This window comes from Aquarana catesbeiana, linkage group LG05, assembly GCF_042186555.1.
Source record: "Aquarana catesbeiana isolate 2022-GZ linkage group LG05, ASM4218655v1, whole genome shotgun sequence".
Classification (NCBI taxonomy): domain Eukaryota; kingdom Metazoa; phylum Chordata; class Amphibia; order Anura; family Ranidae; genus Aquarana; species Aquarana catesbeiana.
In genome coordinates, this window is record NC_133328.1 from 37,855,609 (window position 1) to 37,876,838 (window position 21,230).

A 21,230-nucleotide genomic window follows, 5' to 3' on the forward strand; every position below is an offset into this window, starting at 1 on the left:
AGTGCAATGATAGTGCAACCCACACACACAATACACTCCATGTATGGCCAAAAGCAGTGCTATCTTAATAGCATCATGAGCTCCTGGGCAAAGTAATGCATTGTGGCCCCTACCAGCCTGCATCAGGTTCCCCCATCACAGTGTCCCCATACATCAGGTGTACCCATCACAGTGCCCCCATACAGAAGGTGTCCCCATCACAGTGCCCCCATACATCAGGTGTCCCCATCACAGTGCCCCCATACATCAGGTATCCCCTTCACAGTGCCCCCATACAGAAGGTGTCCTCATCACAGTGCCCCCATACATCAGGTGTCCCCATCACAGTGCTCCCTTACATCAGGTTCCCCCATCAAAGTGTCCCCATCACAGTGCCCCCATACATCAGGTTCCCCCATAACAGTGCTGATATACATCAGGTGTCCCCATCACAGTGCCCCCATACATCAGTTGTCCCCATCACAGTGCCCCCATACATCAGGTATCCCCATCACAGTGCCCCCATACATCAGGCATCACCCATCACAGTGCTCCCTTACATCAGGTTGCCCATCACAGTGCTCCCTTACATCAGGTTCCCCCATCACAGTGCCCCCATACATCAGGCATCCCCCATCACAGTGCCCCCATACATCAGGCATCACCCATCACAGTGCTCCCTTACATCAGGTTGCCCATCACAGTGCTCCCTTACATCAGGTTCCCCCATCACAGTGCCCCCTTACATCAGATTTCCCCATCACAGTTCTCCCATACATCAGGTGTCCCCATCACGGTTCCCTCATCACAGTGCCCCCATCACATTTCCCCCATACATCAGGTGTCCCCATCACAGTGCCCCCATGCATCAGGTTCCCCCATAAAAGTGTCCCCATACATTAGGTGCCCCCATTACAGTGCTCCCTTACATCCGGTTCCCCCATCACAGTGCTCACATACAACAGGTGTCCCCATCACAGTGCTCCCATACATCAGGTGTCCCCATCACGGTTCCCCCATCAAAGTGACCCCATCACATTGCCCCCATACATCAGGTGTCCCCATTACAGTGCTCCCTTACATCCGGTTCCCCCATCACAGTGCTCCCATACATCAGGTGCCCCCATCACAGCGCTCTCATACATCAGGTGTCCCCATCACGGTTCCCCCATCAAAGTGTCCCCATCACATTGCCCCCATACATCAGGTTTCCCCATAACCGTGTCCCCATAAATCAGGTGTCCCCACCACAGTGCCCCCATACATCAGGTGCCCCATCACAGTGCCCCATACATCAGGTTTCCCCATAACAGTGCTCATATACATCAGGTGTCTCCATAACAGTGCCCCCTTACATCAGGTTCCCAAATCAAAGTGTCCCCATACATCAGGTGTTCTCATCACAGTGCCCCCATGCATCAGGTTCCCCCATTAAAAGTGTCCCCATACATTAGGTGCCCCCATCACAGTGCTCCCATACATCAGGTGTCCCCATCACAGTGCCCCCTTACATCAGGTTCCCCCATCACTGTGCTCCCTTACATCAGGTTCCCCCATCACTGTGCTCCCTTACATCAGGTTCCCCCATCAAAGTGTCCCCATACATCAGGTTCCTCATAATAGTGCTCATATACATCAGGTGTCCCCATCATAGTGCCACCATAGCACAGTGTCCCCATACATCAGTTGTCCCCATACATCAGGTTCCCCCATCACAGTGCTCCCTTACATCAGGTTGCCCATCACAGTGCTCCCTTACATCAGGTTTCCCCATCACAGTCCCCCCTTACATCAGGTTTCCCCATCACAGTCCCCCCTTACATCAGGTTCCCCCATCACAGTGCCCCCTTACATCAGGTTTCCCCATCACAGTGCCCCCTTACATCGGATTCCCCTATCACAGTGCTCCCATACATCAGGTGTCCCCATCACGGTTCCCCATCAAAGTGTTCCCATCACATTGCCCCCATACATCAGGTTCCTCCATCAAAGTGTCCCCATACATCAGGTGTTCCCACCACAGTGCCCCCATCCATCAGGTTTCCCCATAACAGTGCTCATATACATCAGGTGTCCCCATAATAGTGCCCCCTTACATCAGGTTCCCAAATCAAAGTGTCCCCTACATCAGGTGTCCCCATCACAGTGCCCCCATGCATCAGGTTCCCCCATCAAAGTGTCCCCATACATCAGGTGTCCCCGCCACAGTGCCCCCATACATTAGGTGCCCCCATCACAGTGCCCCATACATCAGGTGTCCCCATCACAGTGCCCCCTTACATGAGGTTCCCAAATCAAAGTGTCCCCATGCATCAGGTTCCCCCATCAAAGTGTCCCCATACATTAGGTGCCCCCATTACAGTGCTCCCTTACATCCGGTTCCCCCATCACAGTGCTCCCATACAACAGGTGTCCCCATCACAGTTCTCCCATACATCAGGTGTCCCCATCACGGTTCCCCCATCAAAGTGTCCCTATCACATTGCCCCATACATCATTGTGTCCCCATTACAGTGCTCCCTTACATCTGGTTCCCCCATCACAGTGCTCCCATACATCAGGTGCCCCCATCACAGCACTCTCATACATCAGGTGTCCCCATCACGGTTCCCCCATCAAAGCGTCCCCATCACATTGCCCCCATAACAGTGCTCATATACATCAGGTTCCCCCATAACAGTGCTCATATACATCAGGTTCCCCCATAACAGTGTCCCCATACATCAGTTGTTCCCATCACTGTGCCCCCATACATCAGGTTTCCCCTTTACAGTGCTCCCTTACAACAGGTTCCCCCATCACAGCGCTCTAATACATCAGGTGTCCCCATCACGGTTCCCCCATCAAAGTGTCCCCATCACATTGCCCCCATACAGCAGGTTCCCCCATCAAAGTGTACCCATCACATTGCCCCCATCAAAGTGTCCCCATACATCAGGTGTCCCTATCACAGTACTCCCATACATCAGGTGTCCCCATCACATTGCCCCCATACAGCAGGTTCTCCCATCAAAGTGTATCCATCACATTGCCCCCATCAAAGTGTCCCCATACATCAGCTGTCCCAATCACAATGCTCCTATACATCAGGTGTCCCCATCACAATGCTCCTATACATCAGGTGTCCCCATCACAGTGCCCCCATATATCAGGTTTCCCAATCAAAGTGTACCCATCACATTGCCCCATCAAAGTGTCCCCATACATCAGCTGTCCCCATCACAATGCTCCTATACATCATGTGTCCCCATCACAGTGCTCCCATACATCAGGTGCCCCCATACATCAGCTTCCCCATCACAGTGTCCCAATACATCAGGTTCCCCCCATCACATTGCCCTTACATCAGAGTTGTTCCCTCCACCCCTCCCGAATTGTACTCACAGATCAGAAATGCTGTTCCCATCTGCAATGAAGGGAGCTCCTCCAACTCCTGTGCGGAGACTGAGGGGAGTTCTCAGTCTCAGTGCCGGCTCTCTTCTGACCCCTGCAGGAGGCAGAAGAAAGCTGTATCCTTTCTCCAGCAGAAGCCAGCCGTTGCTACTTCTGACAGAAGTGACATTGCAGTTACTCCAAAGAAGAGCGGCACCAGTGGCCAAATCGCTAGTGAACCTCCCCACCGCCTTTTACTTTTCCCTGTCCCTGACCATGAGCCCCCACCATGCACCTGGAGCCCCTGGGCAGTGTCCAGGTGTGTCAATTCAATTTAAATGGCCCTGGACAAAGGTTTGTGCACAGTTGACCATAAAACTTTTTTTTTTTATTTAGTGATAACCATTTGATTACATTTTCCCGATGGTGATGCATACAACTGAACAAGGAGTAGAAGCAGCATCCATTGGCTAGAACATCAACCGTCCAACTCCTGAAATTTGCAGTAAAATCGCACCTCACACAGGACAAAAAAACGGAACAAATTCACAGCGCAGCAGTGTGAACCGGCACTTATAACCCTTAATTTATTCTAATCAGCCTTAATTAGCTCCCTATTCGCCTCCATTTCATTATTATTTTCCTGCTTTTTTTCTTTTGATCACGTCTATTTTATAAACGATAAACAATTAAAACTTTTTTTTTTGTTTGCTTTGTTAGTTATGTTGTGAACTCATGAAGAAATATATTTTATATTTACTGGCAGAAACATGAGAGATGCTTAGGCCTCAAAAAGTAGATGAACTGTGATGTTACAATAATTGAACTGTTGCCCTTTTGGAGACCTTTAGGACAAATTAGACGCTCTCATGTTTTTCCAAGTTGTTCTAGTACTTCAAATATTGAAGACTTTTACGAGCACGTATTGTAAGCAAAACGGTTGGAACAAAAACTGCTCGTCACAAAACAAGGAGATATTTACATGGTATTGTGAATAAACGAAAGCTACCACAGGATACAAGGTTATACAGACTATTCTCACATAGAAATAACCTCACCTGGCCTAAAGCTATTGTGTTCAAGTGAGGGACTGTTTAAATAGCTAACACCTTGGCTAACAAAACTCATTGTATGAACTTTTAGGATGGTTTAGACAAACAAGTCATTTCTAAACACCCAGTGGGAATGTTCAAGGTCCATCTCAACACGCTAGAGAGAGTTGAATCTTGTGCCAGTCAAAAATATTTTAAAAGTATCTATAAGGTTATTATAAGTCATTTCAAACTATCTATGACATTGTAGGTCACAGAGACATTATAATGTTGGCATCTGCGGACCCAACAACTTTGATATGAAGAAAATGTATATGAAAGTGTGATTTTATAAGTAGAAGTATTTTAACCACTTGAGCCCCGGACCATTATGCTGCCTAAGGACCAGAGGTCTTTTTCCAATTTGGCACTGCGTCGCTTTAACTGCTAATTGCGCGGTCATGCAATGCTGTACCCAAACGAAATTTGCGTCCTTTTCTTCCCACAAATAGAGCTTTCTTTTGATGGTATTTGATCACCTCTGCGGTTTTTATTTTTTGCGCTATAAACGGAAAAAGACCGAAAATTTTGAAAAAAAATGATATTTTCTACTTTTTGTTATAAAAAAAATCCAATAAACTAAATTTTAGTCATACATTTAGGCCAAAATGTATTCGGCCACATGTCTTTGGTAAAAAAAATGTCAATAAGCGTATATTTATTGGTTTGCGCAAAAGTTATAGCGTCTACAAACTAGGGTACATTTTCTGGAATTTACACAGCTTTTAGTTTATGACTGCCTATGTCATTTCTTGAGGTGCTAAAATGGCAGGGCAGTACAAAACCCCCACAAATGACCCCATTTTTGAAAGTAGACACCCCAAGGAAATTGCTGAGAGGCATGTTGAACCCATTGAATATTTATTTTTTTTGTCCCAAGTGACTGAAAAATGACAAAAAAAAAAAAAAAAAAATATTTACAAAAAGTTGTCACTAAATGATATATTGCTCACACAGGCCATGGGCCTATGTGGAATTGCACCCCAAAATACATTCAGCTGCTTCTCCTGAGTATGGGGATACCACATGTGTGGGACTTTTTGGGAGCCTAGCCGCGTACGGGGCCCCGAAAACCAATCACCGCCTTCAGGATTTCTAAGGGTGTAAATTTTTGCTTTCACTCTTCACTGCCTATCACAGTTTCGGAGGCCATGGAATGCCCAGGTGGCACAAAACCCCCCAAAATGACCCCATTTTGGAAAGTAGACACCCCAAGCTATTTGCTGAGAGGCATATTGAGTCCATGGAATATTTTATATTTTGACACAAGTTGCGGGAAAGTGACACTTTTTTTTTTCATAAAGTTGTCACTAAATGATATATTGCTCACACAGGCCATGGGCATATGTGGAATTGCACCCCAAAATACATTTAGCTGCTTCTCCTGAGTATGGGGATACCACATGTGTGGGACTTTTTGGGAGCCTAGCCGCGTACGGGACCCCGAAAACCAATCACTGCCTTCAGGATTTCTAAGGGTGAAAATTTTTGATTTCACTCTTTACTGCCTATCACAGTTTCGGAGGCCATGGAATGCCCAGGTGGCATAAAACCCCCCCAAATGACCCCATTTTGGAAAGTAGACACCCCAAGCTATTTGCTGAGAGGCATGGTGAGTATTTTGCAGCTCTCATTTGTTTTTGAAAATGAAGAAAGACAAGAAAAAACATTTTTTTTTTTCTTTTTTCAATTTTCAAAACTTTGTGACAAAAAGTGAGGTCTGCAAAATACTCACTATACCTCTCAGCAAATAGCTTGGGGTGTCTACTTTCCAAAATGGGGTCATTTGGGGGGGTTTTGTGCCACCTGGGCATTCCATGGCCTCCGAAACTGTGATAGGCAGTGAAGAGTGAAATCAAAAATTCACGCCCTTAGAAAGCCTGAAGGCGGTGCTTGGTTTTCGGGGTCCCGTACGCGGCTAGGCTCCCAAAAAGTCTCACACATGTGGTATCCCCGTACTCAGGAGAAGCAGCAGAATGTATTTTGGGGTGTAATTTCACATATTCCCATGGCATGTTTGAGCAATATATCATTTAGTGACAACTTTGTGCAAAAAAAAAAAAAAAAAAATTTGTCTCTTTCCCGCAACTTGTGTCGCAATATAAAATATTCCATGGACTCGACATGCCTCTCAGCAAATAGCTTGGGGTGTCTACTTTCCAAAATGGGGTCATTTGGGGGGGTTTTGAACTGTCCTGGCATTTTATGCACAACATTTAGAAGCTTATGTCACACATCACCCACTCTTCTAACCACTTGAAGACAAAGCCCTTTCTGACACTTATTGTTTACATGAAAAAGTTTTTTTTTTTTGCAAAAAAATTACTTTGAACCCCCAAACATTATATATTTTTTTAAAGCAAATGCCCTACAGATTAAAATGGTGGGTGTTTCATTTTTTTTTTCACACAGTAATTGCGCAGCGATTTTTCAAACGCATTTTTTGGGGAAAAAACACACTTTTTTAAATTTTAATGCACTAAAACACACTATATTGCCCAAATGTTTGATGAAATAAAAAAGATGATCTTAGGCCGAGTACATGGATACCAAACATGACATGCTTTAAAATTGCGCACAAACGTGCAGTGGCAACAAAATAAATACATGTTTAAAAGCCTTCAAAAGCCTTTACAGGTTACCACTTTAGATTTACAGAGGAGGTCTACTGGAAAAATTACTGCACTCGATCTGGCCTTCGCGGTGATACCTCACATGCATGGTGCAATTGCTGTTTACATATGACGCCAGACCGCCGCTTGCGTTCGCCTTAGCGCGAGAGCAGGGGGCGACAGGGGTGCTTTTTTTTTTTTTTTTTTTTTTCTTTATTATTTTTTTGCTTTTTTAATCTTACTTTTAAACTGTTCCTTTCATATTTTTTTTTTTAATCATTTTTATTGTTATCTCGGGGAATGTAAATATCCCCTATGATAGCAATAGGTAGTGACAGGTACTCTTTTTTGAAAAAATTGTGGTCTATTAGACCCTAGATCTCTCCTCTGCCCTCAAAGCATCTGACCACACCAAGATCGGTGTGATAAAATGCTTCCCCAATTTCCCAATGGCGCTATTAACATCCGGCGAAATCTAAGTCATGAAATACTCGTAGCTTCCGGTTTCTTAGGCCATAGAGATGTTTGGAGCCACTCTGGTCTCTGATCAGCTCTATGGTCAGCTGGCTGAATCACCGGCTGCATTCTCAGGTTCCCTGTTGAGACAGGAGAGCCAGAGAAAAACACGGAAGACGGTGGGGGTGGGGGGGGCATTCCCTCCCACGGCTTGTAAAGGCAGTCTAGAGGCTAATTAGCCGCTAGGATTGCTTTTACATGAAAGCCGACCGCTGGCTGAAAAGAATGATACCAAGATGATACCTAAACCTGCAAGCATCATTCTGGTATAACCACTCAAAGTCGTGAATGGCGTACCTGAAGACAAAAAAATGGTTAACAATGGTTAACAATAAAGCACAGTAAACAGTAAAGTATAAATAATTACACACCTGAAAAACAAACATGATGAAACATAATAACAATAACAATAACAATAAAACATTGCAGAATAGAATACAGTAAAAAAGAGCAGAACAATAGAGAGAGAGAATAGAGAGAGAGAGAACAATAAAACGACAACTATTTTTTTTTTATTTCATATTTTTTTTTTTTTTTTTTACACTTTTTTTGTAACTAACTTTTATAACGGTAACCGGTTCCAGGTTTGGGTCTCTCAAAATGCGATGGCATCTTGGGAGACCCTGTGAAAGTGTGCCTAGTCTGTGCAATGCTGTACTCTACGCTAATACTCAACTAGTGAATGGTAGCGTTCAAAACATTCACCAATGCAAAGACCAGGATTGTCAGGACAGGAGGGACAATAATAGCGGGTGTCACGCCTATATCCGCGCTTGCTGCAGACACGACATCTTTTTTGGGGGGGTTCGTTGGGTAGGGGTACTCGGGAGGACATAAAGAAAATGCCTCTCATGCAGCCGACTGCATTTGGTTGGGGATGTGAATGGGGGAAGTATGGGCGCTGCAGAAGCGGTGGGTTCCCAATTAGGATTGGCGAATGCAGCAGGAAGGGCATTATGGGCACGACGGGCCTGTGTTTGTCTTTTTGGTGGCAGCGGGACACTACTTGTGCTTGCCACCTCACCAGCTTGAACTGCACTTATGGGACTCGCCACGTCACCAAGTCTTACTGCAGTGCTGGTTTGACTACGACCGGGGTGTACTAGGCCGCTGGCGCTTGCCAGTTCCCCAAAACGCTACCAAAAAACTGTTAGCGATCGCAGGGATCAGGCCTGACTCTGCAAACGCTGCAGTTATGCATTTAGTGTTTTGTAAGTGACAGTGATCAATCGATACTGCACTTGGGTGGGCTGGGCCGGGCGGAGGGGCAAAACGCAGGTGCTAGCAGGTATCTGGGCTGATCCCGCTAACACTGCGTTTTTGGGAACCCTAAACTGCTGGTGACGCTAGTATAGATCTGATCGGATCAGATATTGATCCGTTCAGATACTATACCACTAAGGGAGGTGTACGGTGCGTGCGTGGGTGTTAGCGGTACTGGCGCTAACCTGACGCTGCCTGGGGCTGGTGCTTGCCAGTTCACCAAAACGCTACAAAAAAAACTGTTAGCGATCGCAGGGATCAGGCCTGACTCTGCGAACGCTGCAGTTATGCGCTTAGTGTTCTGTAAGTGACAGTGATCGATCGATACTGCACTTGGGTGCGCTGGGCTGGGCCGGGCGGAGGGGCAAAACGCAGGTGCTAGCAGGTATCCGGGCTGATCCCGCTAACACTGCATTTTTGGGAACCCTAAACTGCTGGGGACGCTAGTATAGATCTGATCGGATCAGATATTGATCCGTTCAGATACTATACCACTAAGGGAGGTGTACGGTGCGTGCGTGGGTGTTAGCGGTACTGGCGCTAACCTGACGCTGCCTGGGGCTGGTGCTTGCCAGTTCACCAAAATGCTACCAAAAAAACTGTTAGCAATCGCAGGGATCAGGCCTGACTCTGCGAACGCTGCAGTTATGCGTTTAGTGCCTTGTAAGTGACAGTGATCGATCGATACTGCACTTGGGTGGGCTGGGCGGAGGGGCAAAACGCAGGTGCTAGCAGGTATCTGGGCTGATCCCACTAACACTGCGTTTTTGGGAACCCTAAACTGCTGGGGACGCTAGTATAGATCTGATCGGATCAGATATTGATCCGATCAGATACTATACCACTAAGGGAGGCGCATGCTGTGTGCGTGGGTGTTAGCGGTACTGGCGCTAATCTGACGCTGCCTGGGGCGACGCATATCACCGCCGGGCGATCGGGGGGCTAAACCTTTATTCGGTAATAAACGGCGGGTGCCCTGACACTATAAAAAAAAAAAAAAACTAACCAGCGTCAACCGTAACGGTTATACAGTGATCAGTGGTGAAAGGGTTAACTAGGGGGCAATCAAGGGGTTAAAACATTTATTAGGTAGTATATGGGGGTCCCTGACGCTATAAAACGCTGACGGCGAACCTAAATATTTACCTCACTAACTAGCGTCACCAGCGACACTAATACAGCGATCAGAAAAATGATCGCTTAGCGACACTGGTGACAGGGGGTGATCAAGGGGTTAAAACTTTATTAGGGGGGGTTAGGGGGGTACCCTAGACCTAAAGGGGGGTAACAGTAACTGTGCTAACACAGTAACTGTCACAAACTGACACAGCAGTAATCAGAAAAAAAAAAAAAAAAAAAAACTGCTGGTGTCAGTTTGTGACAGGGGGGGGGGTGATTGGGGGGGGATCGGGGGGCGATCGGGGGGGGGATCGGGGTGTAATGTGTGCCTGGCATGTTCTACTGTGTGTGTGTGTGTGTGTGTTGGTGCACTTACTCAAATGTCGTCTCTCCTCGGGCCGGAACGGAAACTACCGACCCGAGGGGAGATTACATCACTTCCTTTGCTGCTGTTTAGCATACAGCAGCAAAGGAGTGTTCCCATTGGCCGGCGGCGATCGCGAGGGGGGGGCCACGAACGGATGGCCTCCCCCTCGTCTCTGATCGCCGGGGGACAGAACCGGACCGCCTCGGGCGTCGGGGGGGGGTCCGATCGGACCCCCCACCCGCGGAAGGCAAATCACGTACCCTGTACGTGATTTTGCCTGTCCGTGCCGCCTTGCCGACGTACATCGGCGTGAGGCGGTCGTCAAGTGGTTAAGAAACTAATTAGTATTAGGAAAAACATATAATTATGATTATAACTATATAAGACTGTAGCCTATGCTTAGATAAACAAATATTCAGTGAAGATACCAGAAGTTATACAGGTATCCATATAGATAATCATTTTTATGTAGTATTGATGAATATATATAACAACATGTGTCTTTCATAGGTAGACCAGTTTTTATAAAGATACATTTATAGATATATAACCAGTTATGTAAAAATGATTAATCAAAATTGTACTGAGTGTAGTTTATATTAGACCGATTACCAGAATATTTAAAGGTATATACTTATCATTATACACATTATGAAAATAGAACGTATTAACTTAAAAGGATGGACTCAAAACACATGTGAGACACCTGGTGGTTGAAGGTGGTATTATCTGAACTCACTAAATTTCCAGAGAAGGTTAATAATTAAGTCTCCTAACCCAATGGAAAGTGAGCCACGTCCATTTGGGCAGAGCCATTATAATTTTTATGGTCTTATTATCTGAAATGGTATTTAGAGGCAAGTAAGATGGGAAAAAAAAAAGGAAGATGGAGAGGAAGTGAGCTCAGGGGGAGAGCTCAGAAGGAAGCTCAGGGATCCATCCTGAGGGGGGACAATGGGAGATACACAGACTCCCAGACTGACACTCATGCACCATGCATGAATACATATCTTTACATTCATGAAGATTCTTCAACACCTAATACTTAGAACTCGGAAGTCACAAGAAGTAAATCCTCTTTAAGAGTATCCATTTTGAAACTATGGCAGCCATCTTAACTCTGGTAACCAGCCAATAGGTAGCCATCCTGGAATGGGTAATTATGTCATGTTGATTTTATCTTGTATTTTCTCTCAAATATTGATTTGTTCTCTCAAATATTGATGTATTGAATATTATACAATTGATAATCATTCTCCCGAATCAATAACCGCCTTGTAGATTTTTCTCTAAAGATTCAAATTTTTCATCATATTTTTCTTTTTGCATAGTTGCCACATTTATTGACAATACCAACGTCTAATTTATTTCACATTTTTAACCACTTACTTACCTGCAGTATAGTAACGGTTGTACGTGTGAAATACAGACGTTCTGTTTTCAAGTTCACAAGGTTATTGATTCTACCGAGAAGTTATCATGGTGGTATTATGTCAAAGAGACGGTACGCCCATTTTTGCAAGTGTTTTTTTTTTATTTTCAAGACGTTCATGTAACGCAATCGGTATCTTAATTTCATGTGATTATTTGTTTTGTCAACCAATAAATAACTGTTTCGTATGCTCACATCTTCGTGAATAAGTTTCACATGCACAGACTGTGTCATATAGATTGATTTTGTATCTTAAAAATATCTTCGTTAAAAATTACTCAATGATAATTATTGTGCGGGAAACCTGTCCTTAAAAAGGCACAACTTATTCTGACTGATTATTCATGACATATTAAATGGAGGCACTGCGCTGAGATAACGTCGATGTTTTGTACAGGATCAAACATAGTTATGGTGGTGACATACATAATATTCTGCATGAAATTATTAATTATTAATTTTTGGGAAATTTTTTTTTGCCAAAATGTCTGGTCAAAGTGAATTTTATGTTGATGGGGATTACCAAGAGTCAGCCCTTAGTGGTAGTATGAATACTCAGATGAATTTGGTACAGGTACAGGAAATGTTGGAAATAATTTATAAAATGGAAACGGCGGATCAAGCTGGAAAAAGTTTGTCTAATGAGACTGATCTAGAAACATATATTGTAGGCCTTAAAAACCACGCCAGTCATTTAGTAAAAGGCATAGGGTACGTGGAAGGTCACATCCTGGGAATCCCAGACAGATTCCCTGAGACAAAGGGAATAAAAAGGCGTGATCGCCTTCTTTTGGAGTTATGCATTATCCTGATGTATCTTCATAGCGAGTTTAAACGTCAAAGTACCCAACAGGAGAGTGATATCTTAGAATCCCATCCCCTTATAAAGGAATGGCTAGATAGACAAGAACAGTTGAGAAAAGACACTAAAATAATTCTGAACGGGCGTCACCAAATAAGTAAAAAGTGGGAACAATTAATAGAGGAGAGGGAGAAGTTTCTGCAGGAAAACGAGTCTCCTGACGAAAATTGCCAAGTAATAGGCAGTGGAAATTTAGAAAGTTGCCGAGTAATAGGCAGTGGAAATTCAGGAAGTTGGCAGGAATCCCTAATTAAGCAATCAGTAGAATTAAAAGAACAAGTGACGTTTGTGCCCCAGGGTGATGCTCAGATGCTTAACCCTGAAAGTGAAGAGTCTGACAATACTTAAGAATCTGACTCTGAATCTGAAATTTGGGAGTCAGACAATGAGGAGGAATCAGAAAAAGAACCAATATCCTACCCCAAGCCATCTGTAGAGCAAAGAGGGGTAAAAATTGAACCACCACATGAAAGGGGGTCTAATCAATTTTCTGTGGGATCAGAGAAAAAGCCAGACACCCCTACACAAGACGCCTCAGAAATAATAACATTTGTAAATGATGCTGTCCCAGTCTTTAAGGAAGAGGGATCCATGTGCGTTATTGACCACATTGAGAACTATGAACATACCCTATCAGTTTTAGGCCTAGATGATGACCAGTCTAGGATTAATTTCTTGCCGTGGGTATTTGAAACCAAACACCGTAGATTCTGCGAATCTTTAAAAGGTCTGTATGGTGCTTCATGGCAAGAAATTAAACACCGCTGTCCTCTAAAATTTGGCCCATACGAAAATGTTACCGCGTCTACAGCGGCTAGACCCAATCTCAGATGTAACAGTTATCAGAGCCCCAACGAAAATCTGGCTGTGCTCAAAAGTGCTTCCCATGTAGCAGAAAAGGAGCCAGATTACAAAAACCCTGAATTTAAATCCACATTTTTCGAGGCCCTACCTAACTACATAAAAGTGAGTTTAGCGAAAGACTACAAAGGGGGGTGTTCACTGGAGTCTTTGGTAAAAGAGAGTAACAATTTGTATTCTATCCAACAGACTGGTGAAAACAAAGGGGGGCCTGAACCCTCAAATAAATTTGTGGATGAAATTCATGTATCTCCTCAATCATTACATGTTGATCTCCAGGAAAAGACATGCGCTGACATAGTCAGAGAAGACATGCCGAAGAGTTTCCCCAGCAGGAGACCAGATACCCCACCAAACAGAAGGGGGGAGCAAAGACCACCTCGGGAATATCACCCATGGGATCCTGGCCCAAAGTTTGAAAGAAACTATAGGGTGTATCTCCCACGGGTCAGATTTAAACCTAAGGGTAGACACCCTCACCAGTGTTGATATAATAGATAATTTGGGAGTAAAGATGGCGCTGCCCTATTATATATAAATTAATTCATGGTGGGTATGAGTATCATAAGCTACAAGCTGTGTTCAATGAAGTATGACATGTAAGAGCTCCACCACTATGTGCCGTATTATGGTCTAGACCAGAAAAATGACCATGTATGTGAAATAACAAAAAGTAAGTACAAACTAATTAAAGATTAAACTCCTATCACCACAATGAAAAAAGTGAAAAAAGGTGCCTCTTTTGTTCAGAATATAGTAAATAATGTGAGAAAAAAATGATTCTATAAAAATATAAATAAAATTAAAATTAACCCCAGAGTTCAAAAGTATTGTGACAGTATGGCGTCTACTAGAGGAAAAAACTTCCTTTTAAGTGAAAAACATGTGTGAAATGCAAAAACTATTATATCACTCCCAGATTCTATAAAAAAAAAATTAGATTAGATTAAAATTAACCCCAAAGTTCAAAAGTATTGTGACAGTATGGCGCCTACTAAAGGAAAAAGCTTCCTTTTAAGTGAAAAACATGTGTGAAATAAAGTGTCAATGCAAAAATTAATATGTCGCTCCCAGAGATATTATTCAGTGTGTCAGTGGTAGGATCTCTATTGAGGTTACAGTAAATACAAATAAATATTAGATCACATGAAAATCATAAATGGAAAATTATTTTCAGTCTATTGCTTGTCTTACCAGGCAATAGTAAGCCTCTTAAAATATATTATCCATTTAAAACATATTAAAATATATTATCCATTTAAAACCAGAGAGTTACTATAGCCAGATGATGTAAAAAGCAAAGTTCAATATATATGCAGTTTCTCAGCCTCAGGAACATAAAGCAGTGACTTCTGTGTATATTTCAAACGGTGACTTGAAGTGCTCGCCCCCCCAGTGCTCCCCCACTCACCAGAGACAAACACCCCCACAGGGGTACCGAGCGACAGAGTGGGTGCCTTGGGATGGGTATTATTCAATCCGGTCCTACTGCTGTTCCTCACCAGTGTAATTGGCCCCGGGGGCCTACACAGGTAAATAGGGAGCAATCACAGGGTAGGAAACCCCAAAATCCCCGGAAAAATAGGGAGCAACTAAGGCCCAGACAACTATCCCAGAATGAAGACAGTGGTTCTGATGGGGATATGTCTGATCAAACTGAGCCAGTAGCCCCTAGAAAGTACAGAAATCGGGTCCCACGACCCAATTCTGATCAACCTGTAAGCAATGCAAAATCTAAAATCGTTCAAATTATGAATATGTTACACGGTTTTATTGCTGTACGGAACGTGAATAGCATTTCTTCAAGGGGCAAATCCTGTGGCCAACCAAGAGCCACAGAGCCTTTGAAGCGCCTATGTTAAAATAAATCAGAGGAATGCACTGAATAAAGGTACAGGAGACAGAGGTTCTAACACCATGTTTTTCCCCAGGTCACAGTAATGAGGATCCTGAAATCCCTACCGGGGTGGGATGGTGGTTGTTAGATATTAATTATTCTCCTATTTTTCAGTGGTCACTTCATTCCTCTGACATACACAGGTCGCTCCAAACAGCCTAATTTCAAGAAGTCGCCGAAGACGTTAATTCCAGAGGAAGACCGAATCCTAAAGACATTAATATCAGGAGGCCTAAATGGTTTGATATATTGGTAAAAGATGAGGAGTCACCCGCATAAGGTAGTTTGATTGCCTCAAATGAATTGTATTGACACCCCAAAGGGGGGAGATTTTATTTGTTTTATTCCTCACAAGTAGAAGGTTGACTATAATGTCAAATATCTTAGTACTGACAATAAGTGGCACATGTCAAACTGAAACGTTTTTAATTGTTATTATTCCAGAACCGCTACAATTAAGTTAAAGAAAAAAAATGGTTCTGAAGAATGTCAGTCAGTCATTCATGTCTGGTATCCGCAGCTCTAAAAAAAAAAAAAAAATGTCCTCATGTTAATAAGCCCTGGAGCTTGGTCTCCCATAGCAAATGTTTCATACATTGTCCTGCTATCCAGAGTGTTTAGTTAAAGGACTGATGACACAAAGAGAAAAAAAAGGAGCTCTGAGGAAGCCCAGGATACCAGATTAACACTGAGATCTTAAACACAGGTCATGTAAAAAAAAAAAAAAAAAAAAGGGGACTATATATGTCTTTTCTAACGGAATCCATTTTCCCTTACAGGACTAAGATGTCCATGAGCCGGTCAACAGAACCGAGAGCCCAATGTGTGTGAAACATCCAGAGAAGGAACTGTATGGGGGATTCAGGAACACCACTGATGGCCAGTCTACACGGACAAACCTACCAGGACGGCCAAGACCCAAAGGTGCCCGAAGTGATCCATTTCCCGCCAACCAACGGATGACGGCCCTGAGATGCACACATCAATCACCAACCCATTTTGTGTTTTCCCTTCAAAGAATTACACCCACATGAAGGTGTCTACACCCTTTTAAACATAGATCCACAATACGGATCCATCTCCACAGCTAGATTTACAAAGCCCAAATAAAGCCATATTTTGTCAACATTTGGCATTGGTGAAGTCTTTCAAACGACTTCCGGCATTTGAACACCTCACAAGGGGGGATGTGTTGTGAACTCATGAAGAAATATATTTTATATTTACTGGCAGAAACATGAGAGATGCTTAGGCCTCAAAAAGTAGATGAACTGTGATGTTACAATAATTGAACTGTTGCCCTTTTGGAGACCTTTAGGACAAATTAGACGCTCTCATGTTTTTCCAAGTTGTTCTAGTACTTCAAATATTGAAGACTTTTACGAGCACGTATTGTAAGGAAAACCGTTGGAACAAAAACTGCTCTCGTCACAAAACAAGGAGATATTTACATGGTATTGTGAATAAACGAAAGCTACCACAGGATACAAGGTTATACAGACTATTCTCACATAGAGATAACCTCACCTGGCCTAAAGCTATTGTGTTCAAGTGAGGGACTGTTTAAATAGCTAACACCTTGGCTAACAAAACTCATTGTATGAACTTTTAGGATGGTTTAGACAAACAAGTCATTTCTAAACACCCAGTGGGAATGTTCAAGGTCCATCTCAACACGTTAGAGAGAGTTGAATCTTGTGCCAGTCAAAAATATTTTAAAAGTATCTATAAGGTTATTATAAGTCATTTCAAACTATCTATGACATTGTAGGTCACAGAGACATTATAATGTTGGCATCTGCGGACCCAACAACTTTGCTATGAAGAAAATGTATATGAAAGTGTGATTTTATAAGTAGAAGTGTTTTAAGAAACGAATTAGTATTGGGAAAAACATATAATTATGATTATAACTACATAAGACTGTAGCCTATGCTTAAATAAACAAATATTCAGTGAAGATACCAGAAGTTATACAGGTATCCATATAGATAATCATTTTTATGTAGTATTGATGAATATATATAACAACATGTGTCTTTCATAGGTAGACCAGTTTTTATAAAGATACATTTATAGATATATAACCAGTTATGTAAAAATGATTAATCAAAATTGTACTGAGTGTAGTTTATATTAGACCGATTACCAGAACATTTAAAGGTATATACTTATCCTTACCATTATACACATTATGAAAATAGAACGTATTAACTTAAAAGGATGGACTCAAAACACATGTGAGACACCTGGTGGTTGAAGGTGGTATTATTTGAACTCACTAAATTTCCAGAGAAGGTTAATAATTAAGTCTCCTAACCCAATGGAAAGTGAGCCACGTCCTTTTGGGCAGAGCCATTATAATTTTTATGGTCTTATTATCTGAAATGGTATTCAGAGGCAAGTAAGATGGGAGAAAAAAAAGGAAGATGGAGAGGAAGTGAGCTCAGGGGGAGAGCTCAGAAGGAAGCTCAGGGATCCATCCTGAGGGGGGACAATGGGAGATACACACACTCCCAGACTGACACTCATGCATGAATACATATCTTTACATTCATGAAGATTCCTCAACACCTAATACTTAGAACGCGGAGGTCACAAGAAGTAAACCCTATTTAAGAGTATCCATTTTGAAACTACGGCAGCCATCTTAACTCTGGTAACCAGCCAATAGGAACTGTAGCCATCCTGGAATGGGTAATTATGTCATGTTGATTTTATCTTGTATTTTCTCTCAAATATTGATTTGTTCTCTCAAATATTGATGTATTGAATATTATACAATTGATAATCATTCTCCCGAATCAATAACTGCCTTGTAGATTTTTCTCTAAAGATTCAAATTTTTCATCATATTTTTCTTTTTGCATAGTTGCCACATTTATTGACAATACAAACGTCTAATTTATTTCACATTTTTAACCACTTACTTACCTGCAGTATAGTAACGGTTGTACGTGTGAAATACAGACGTTCTGTTTTCAAGTTCACAAGGTTATTGATTCTACCGAGGAATTATCATGGTGGTATTATGTCAAAGAGACGGTACGCCCATTTTTGCAAGTGTTTTTTTTTTATTTTCAAGACGTTCATGTAACGCAATCAGCATCTTAATTTCATGTGATTATTTGTTTTGTCAACCAATAAATAACTGTTTCGTATGCTCACATCTCCGTGAATAAGTTTCACATGCACAGACTGTGTCACATAGATTGATTTTGTATCTTAAAAATATCTTCGTTAAAAATTACTCAATGATAATTATTGTGCGGGAAACCTGTCCTTAAAAAGGCACAATTTATTCTGACTGATTATTCACGACAGTTAATATTTTTACACATATATACAGTATAAACATATATTTACACATTTCACATTGAAAAAGCGCTAGATTAAAAAAAAAAAAAATCTATTTATTTTATTTGTAAATAACTTTTCAATGCTTTGTACCAATGCTGACAGCTGAAGTTAAAACAAAACAGTTGCGGTAGGTATCGGTAATCGGCGAGTACTAAAAAAAAAAAAGTATCGGTACTTGTACTCATTGTAAAAAAAGTGGAATCAGTGCATCCCTAGTGATTATGTCACTGCTACTATTACACGGTGATATTTGGGTTTACAAAGACATTTTGTGCACACAAAGTGGATTTATACTCTTTGTGGCTATAAGTGAATATATTTAAATGAAAGTTTTCATGCATAGCGTTCCATGGCGGATACTTGGTGGAATTCCTCTTTAATAAAACAAATACATGAAATGATTAATTAATTTCACAGGCAACCGGCAATGTGCTTTCCTTAAAAAGACAGCTGCAGCCCGCCCCAATGACTGCTCTGCTTGTTCTAATAATTGTAACAAAGTAAGACAGTAATTCCAATTTCAGAATTTAATTATGAAAGAGACAGACTGTGTTTACATTACCTGCTTGTCATTTCTCTATGCAGACGTCTCGGAGACGTGTGGCATAAATTAAAAGGGAAGCTTCTACAAAGGTAATTAATCAGCAACAGGCTTCTACTTACCAACAAGCCTTATTACATTGAGCGTTGTGTTGGTAAGGATGGGCGCATTCATCTTGTTCAGGCTGTAATCGGATCGCTTTCTGCTGCGCAGGGTCTCTCTCGAAACACTTCATTAAGACACAAAGAGAAAAAAAGTCAAGATCAGAATTAGTATGGAGTGCTGATCTCTTGGATTTTTGGATATTGAAAGAAGAAAATCCAAAGTGAATTATCCCCTACTTGTGTGAAATTATTCAAGGTACGGGGATGGCGGACAGAAGATTTAAATGTCACATGATCACTCCAAAGATTGCATCACCAGGCAGTCCAATATGGAGTGAGTGACACGGATATAGCAATGTGGGGGTGATGGGGACACTGGACTTTGTGGAATGCATATTGCTGCACATGCAGCAAAGAGAGAAATAATTCTAGGGGGATTACACAGTTCACAATTGAGCATTTTGTATCTACAGCAAGTGGAAAAAAGTATTTGATCCCCTGCTGATTTTGTAAGTTTGCCCACTGACAAAGAAATGATCAGTCTATAATTTTAATGGCAGGTTTATTTTAACAGTGAGAGACAGAATAACAACAAAAATATCCAGAAAAACGCATTTCAAAAAAGTTATCAATTGATTTGCATTTTAATGAGTGAAATAAGTATTTGACCCCCTTCACAAAACATGACTGGCAAAATCCTTGTTTACTTATAAACATTTCTTGTAGTTGGCCACCGGGTTTGCACACATCTCAGGAGGGATTTTGTCCCACTCTTCTTTGCAGATCCTCTCCAAGTCATTAATCTTTTGAGACTGACGTTTGGTAACTCGAACCTTCAGCTCCCTCCACATATTTTCTATGGGTTTCTATGGCTAGGCCACTCCAGCCTCCAACCTTAATGTCCTTTTTCTTGAGCCACTTTTTTGCTTGGCCGTGTTTTTTGGGTCATTGTCATGCTAGAATACCCATCTACAACCCATTTTCAATGCCCTGGCTGAGGGAAGGAGGTTCTCACCCAAGTTTGATGGCATATGGCCCCATCCATCGTCCTTTTGATGCAGTGAAGTTGTCCTGTCCCCTTAGCAGAAAAACAGCCCCAAAGCATAATGTTTTCACCTCCATGTTTGATGGTGGGGATGGTGTTCTTGGGGTCATAGGCAGCATTCCTCCTCCTCCAAACACGTTGGGTTGATACCAAAGAGCTTGATTTTGGTCTCATCTGACCGCAACACTTTCACCCAGTTCTCTTCTGAATCATTCAGATGTTCTTTAGCAAACTTCAGACGGGCCTGTACATGTGTTTTCTTGGGTAAGGGGACCTTGCAGGCGCTGCAGGATTTAAGTCCTACACAGAGTAGCGTGTTACCAATTGTTTTCTTGGTGACTATGGTCCCAGCTGCCTTGAGATCATTGACAAGATTCTCCCGTGTAGTTCTGGGCTGATTCCTCATGATCATTAAAACTCCACGAGGTGAGATCTTGTGTGGAGTCCCAGACCGAGGGAGACTGAGAGTTATTTTGTGTTCCTTCCATTTGCGAATAATCGCACCAACTGTTGTCACCCTCTCACCAAGCTGCTTGGCGATGGTCTTGTAGCCCATTCCATCCTTGTGTAGGTCTACAATCTTGTCCCTCACATCCTTGGACAGCTCTTTGGTCTTGGCCATGGTGGAGAGATTGGAGTCTGATTGATTGCTTCTGTGGACAGGTGTCTTTTATACAGGTAACAAGCTGAGATTAGGAGCACTCCCTTAAATAGAGTGCTTTTAATCGCAGCTTATTAGCTTATTACACCTGGGAGCCAGAAATTGTGCCGAATGATAGAGGATCAAATACTTATTCCACTCATTAAAA

The 21,230-nt window shown here is 42.4% G+C and overlaps 1 protein-coding gene across 1 annotated transcript in view; it reads right to left on the reverse strand.

Moving 5' to 3' along the window:
- Positions 1–21,230, reverse strand: part of VPS50 (VPS50 subunit of EARP/GARPII complex) — a 390,966-nt gene that overhangs the window by 52,109 nt on the left and 317,627 nt on the right. Inside the window, exon 20 of the mRNA XM_073629604.1 lies at positions 19,395–19,501. Within this exon, the coding sequence (XP_073485705.1) occupies positions 19,395–19,501 (107 nt within the window). The remainder of the gene's footprint in view (positions 1–19,394; positions 19,502–21,230) is intronic.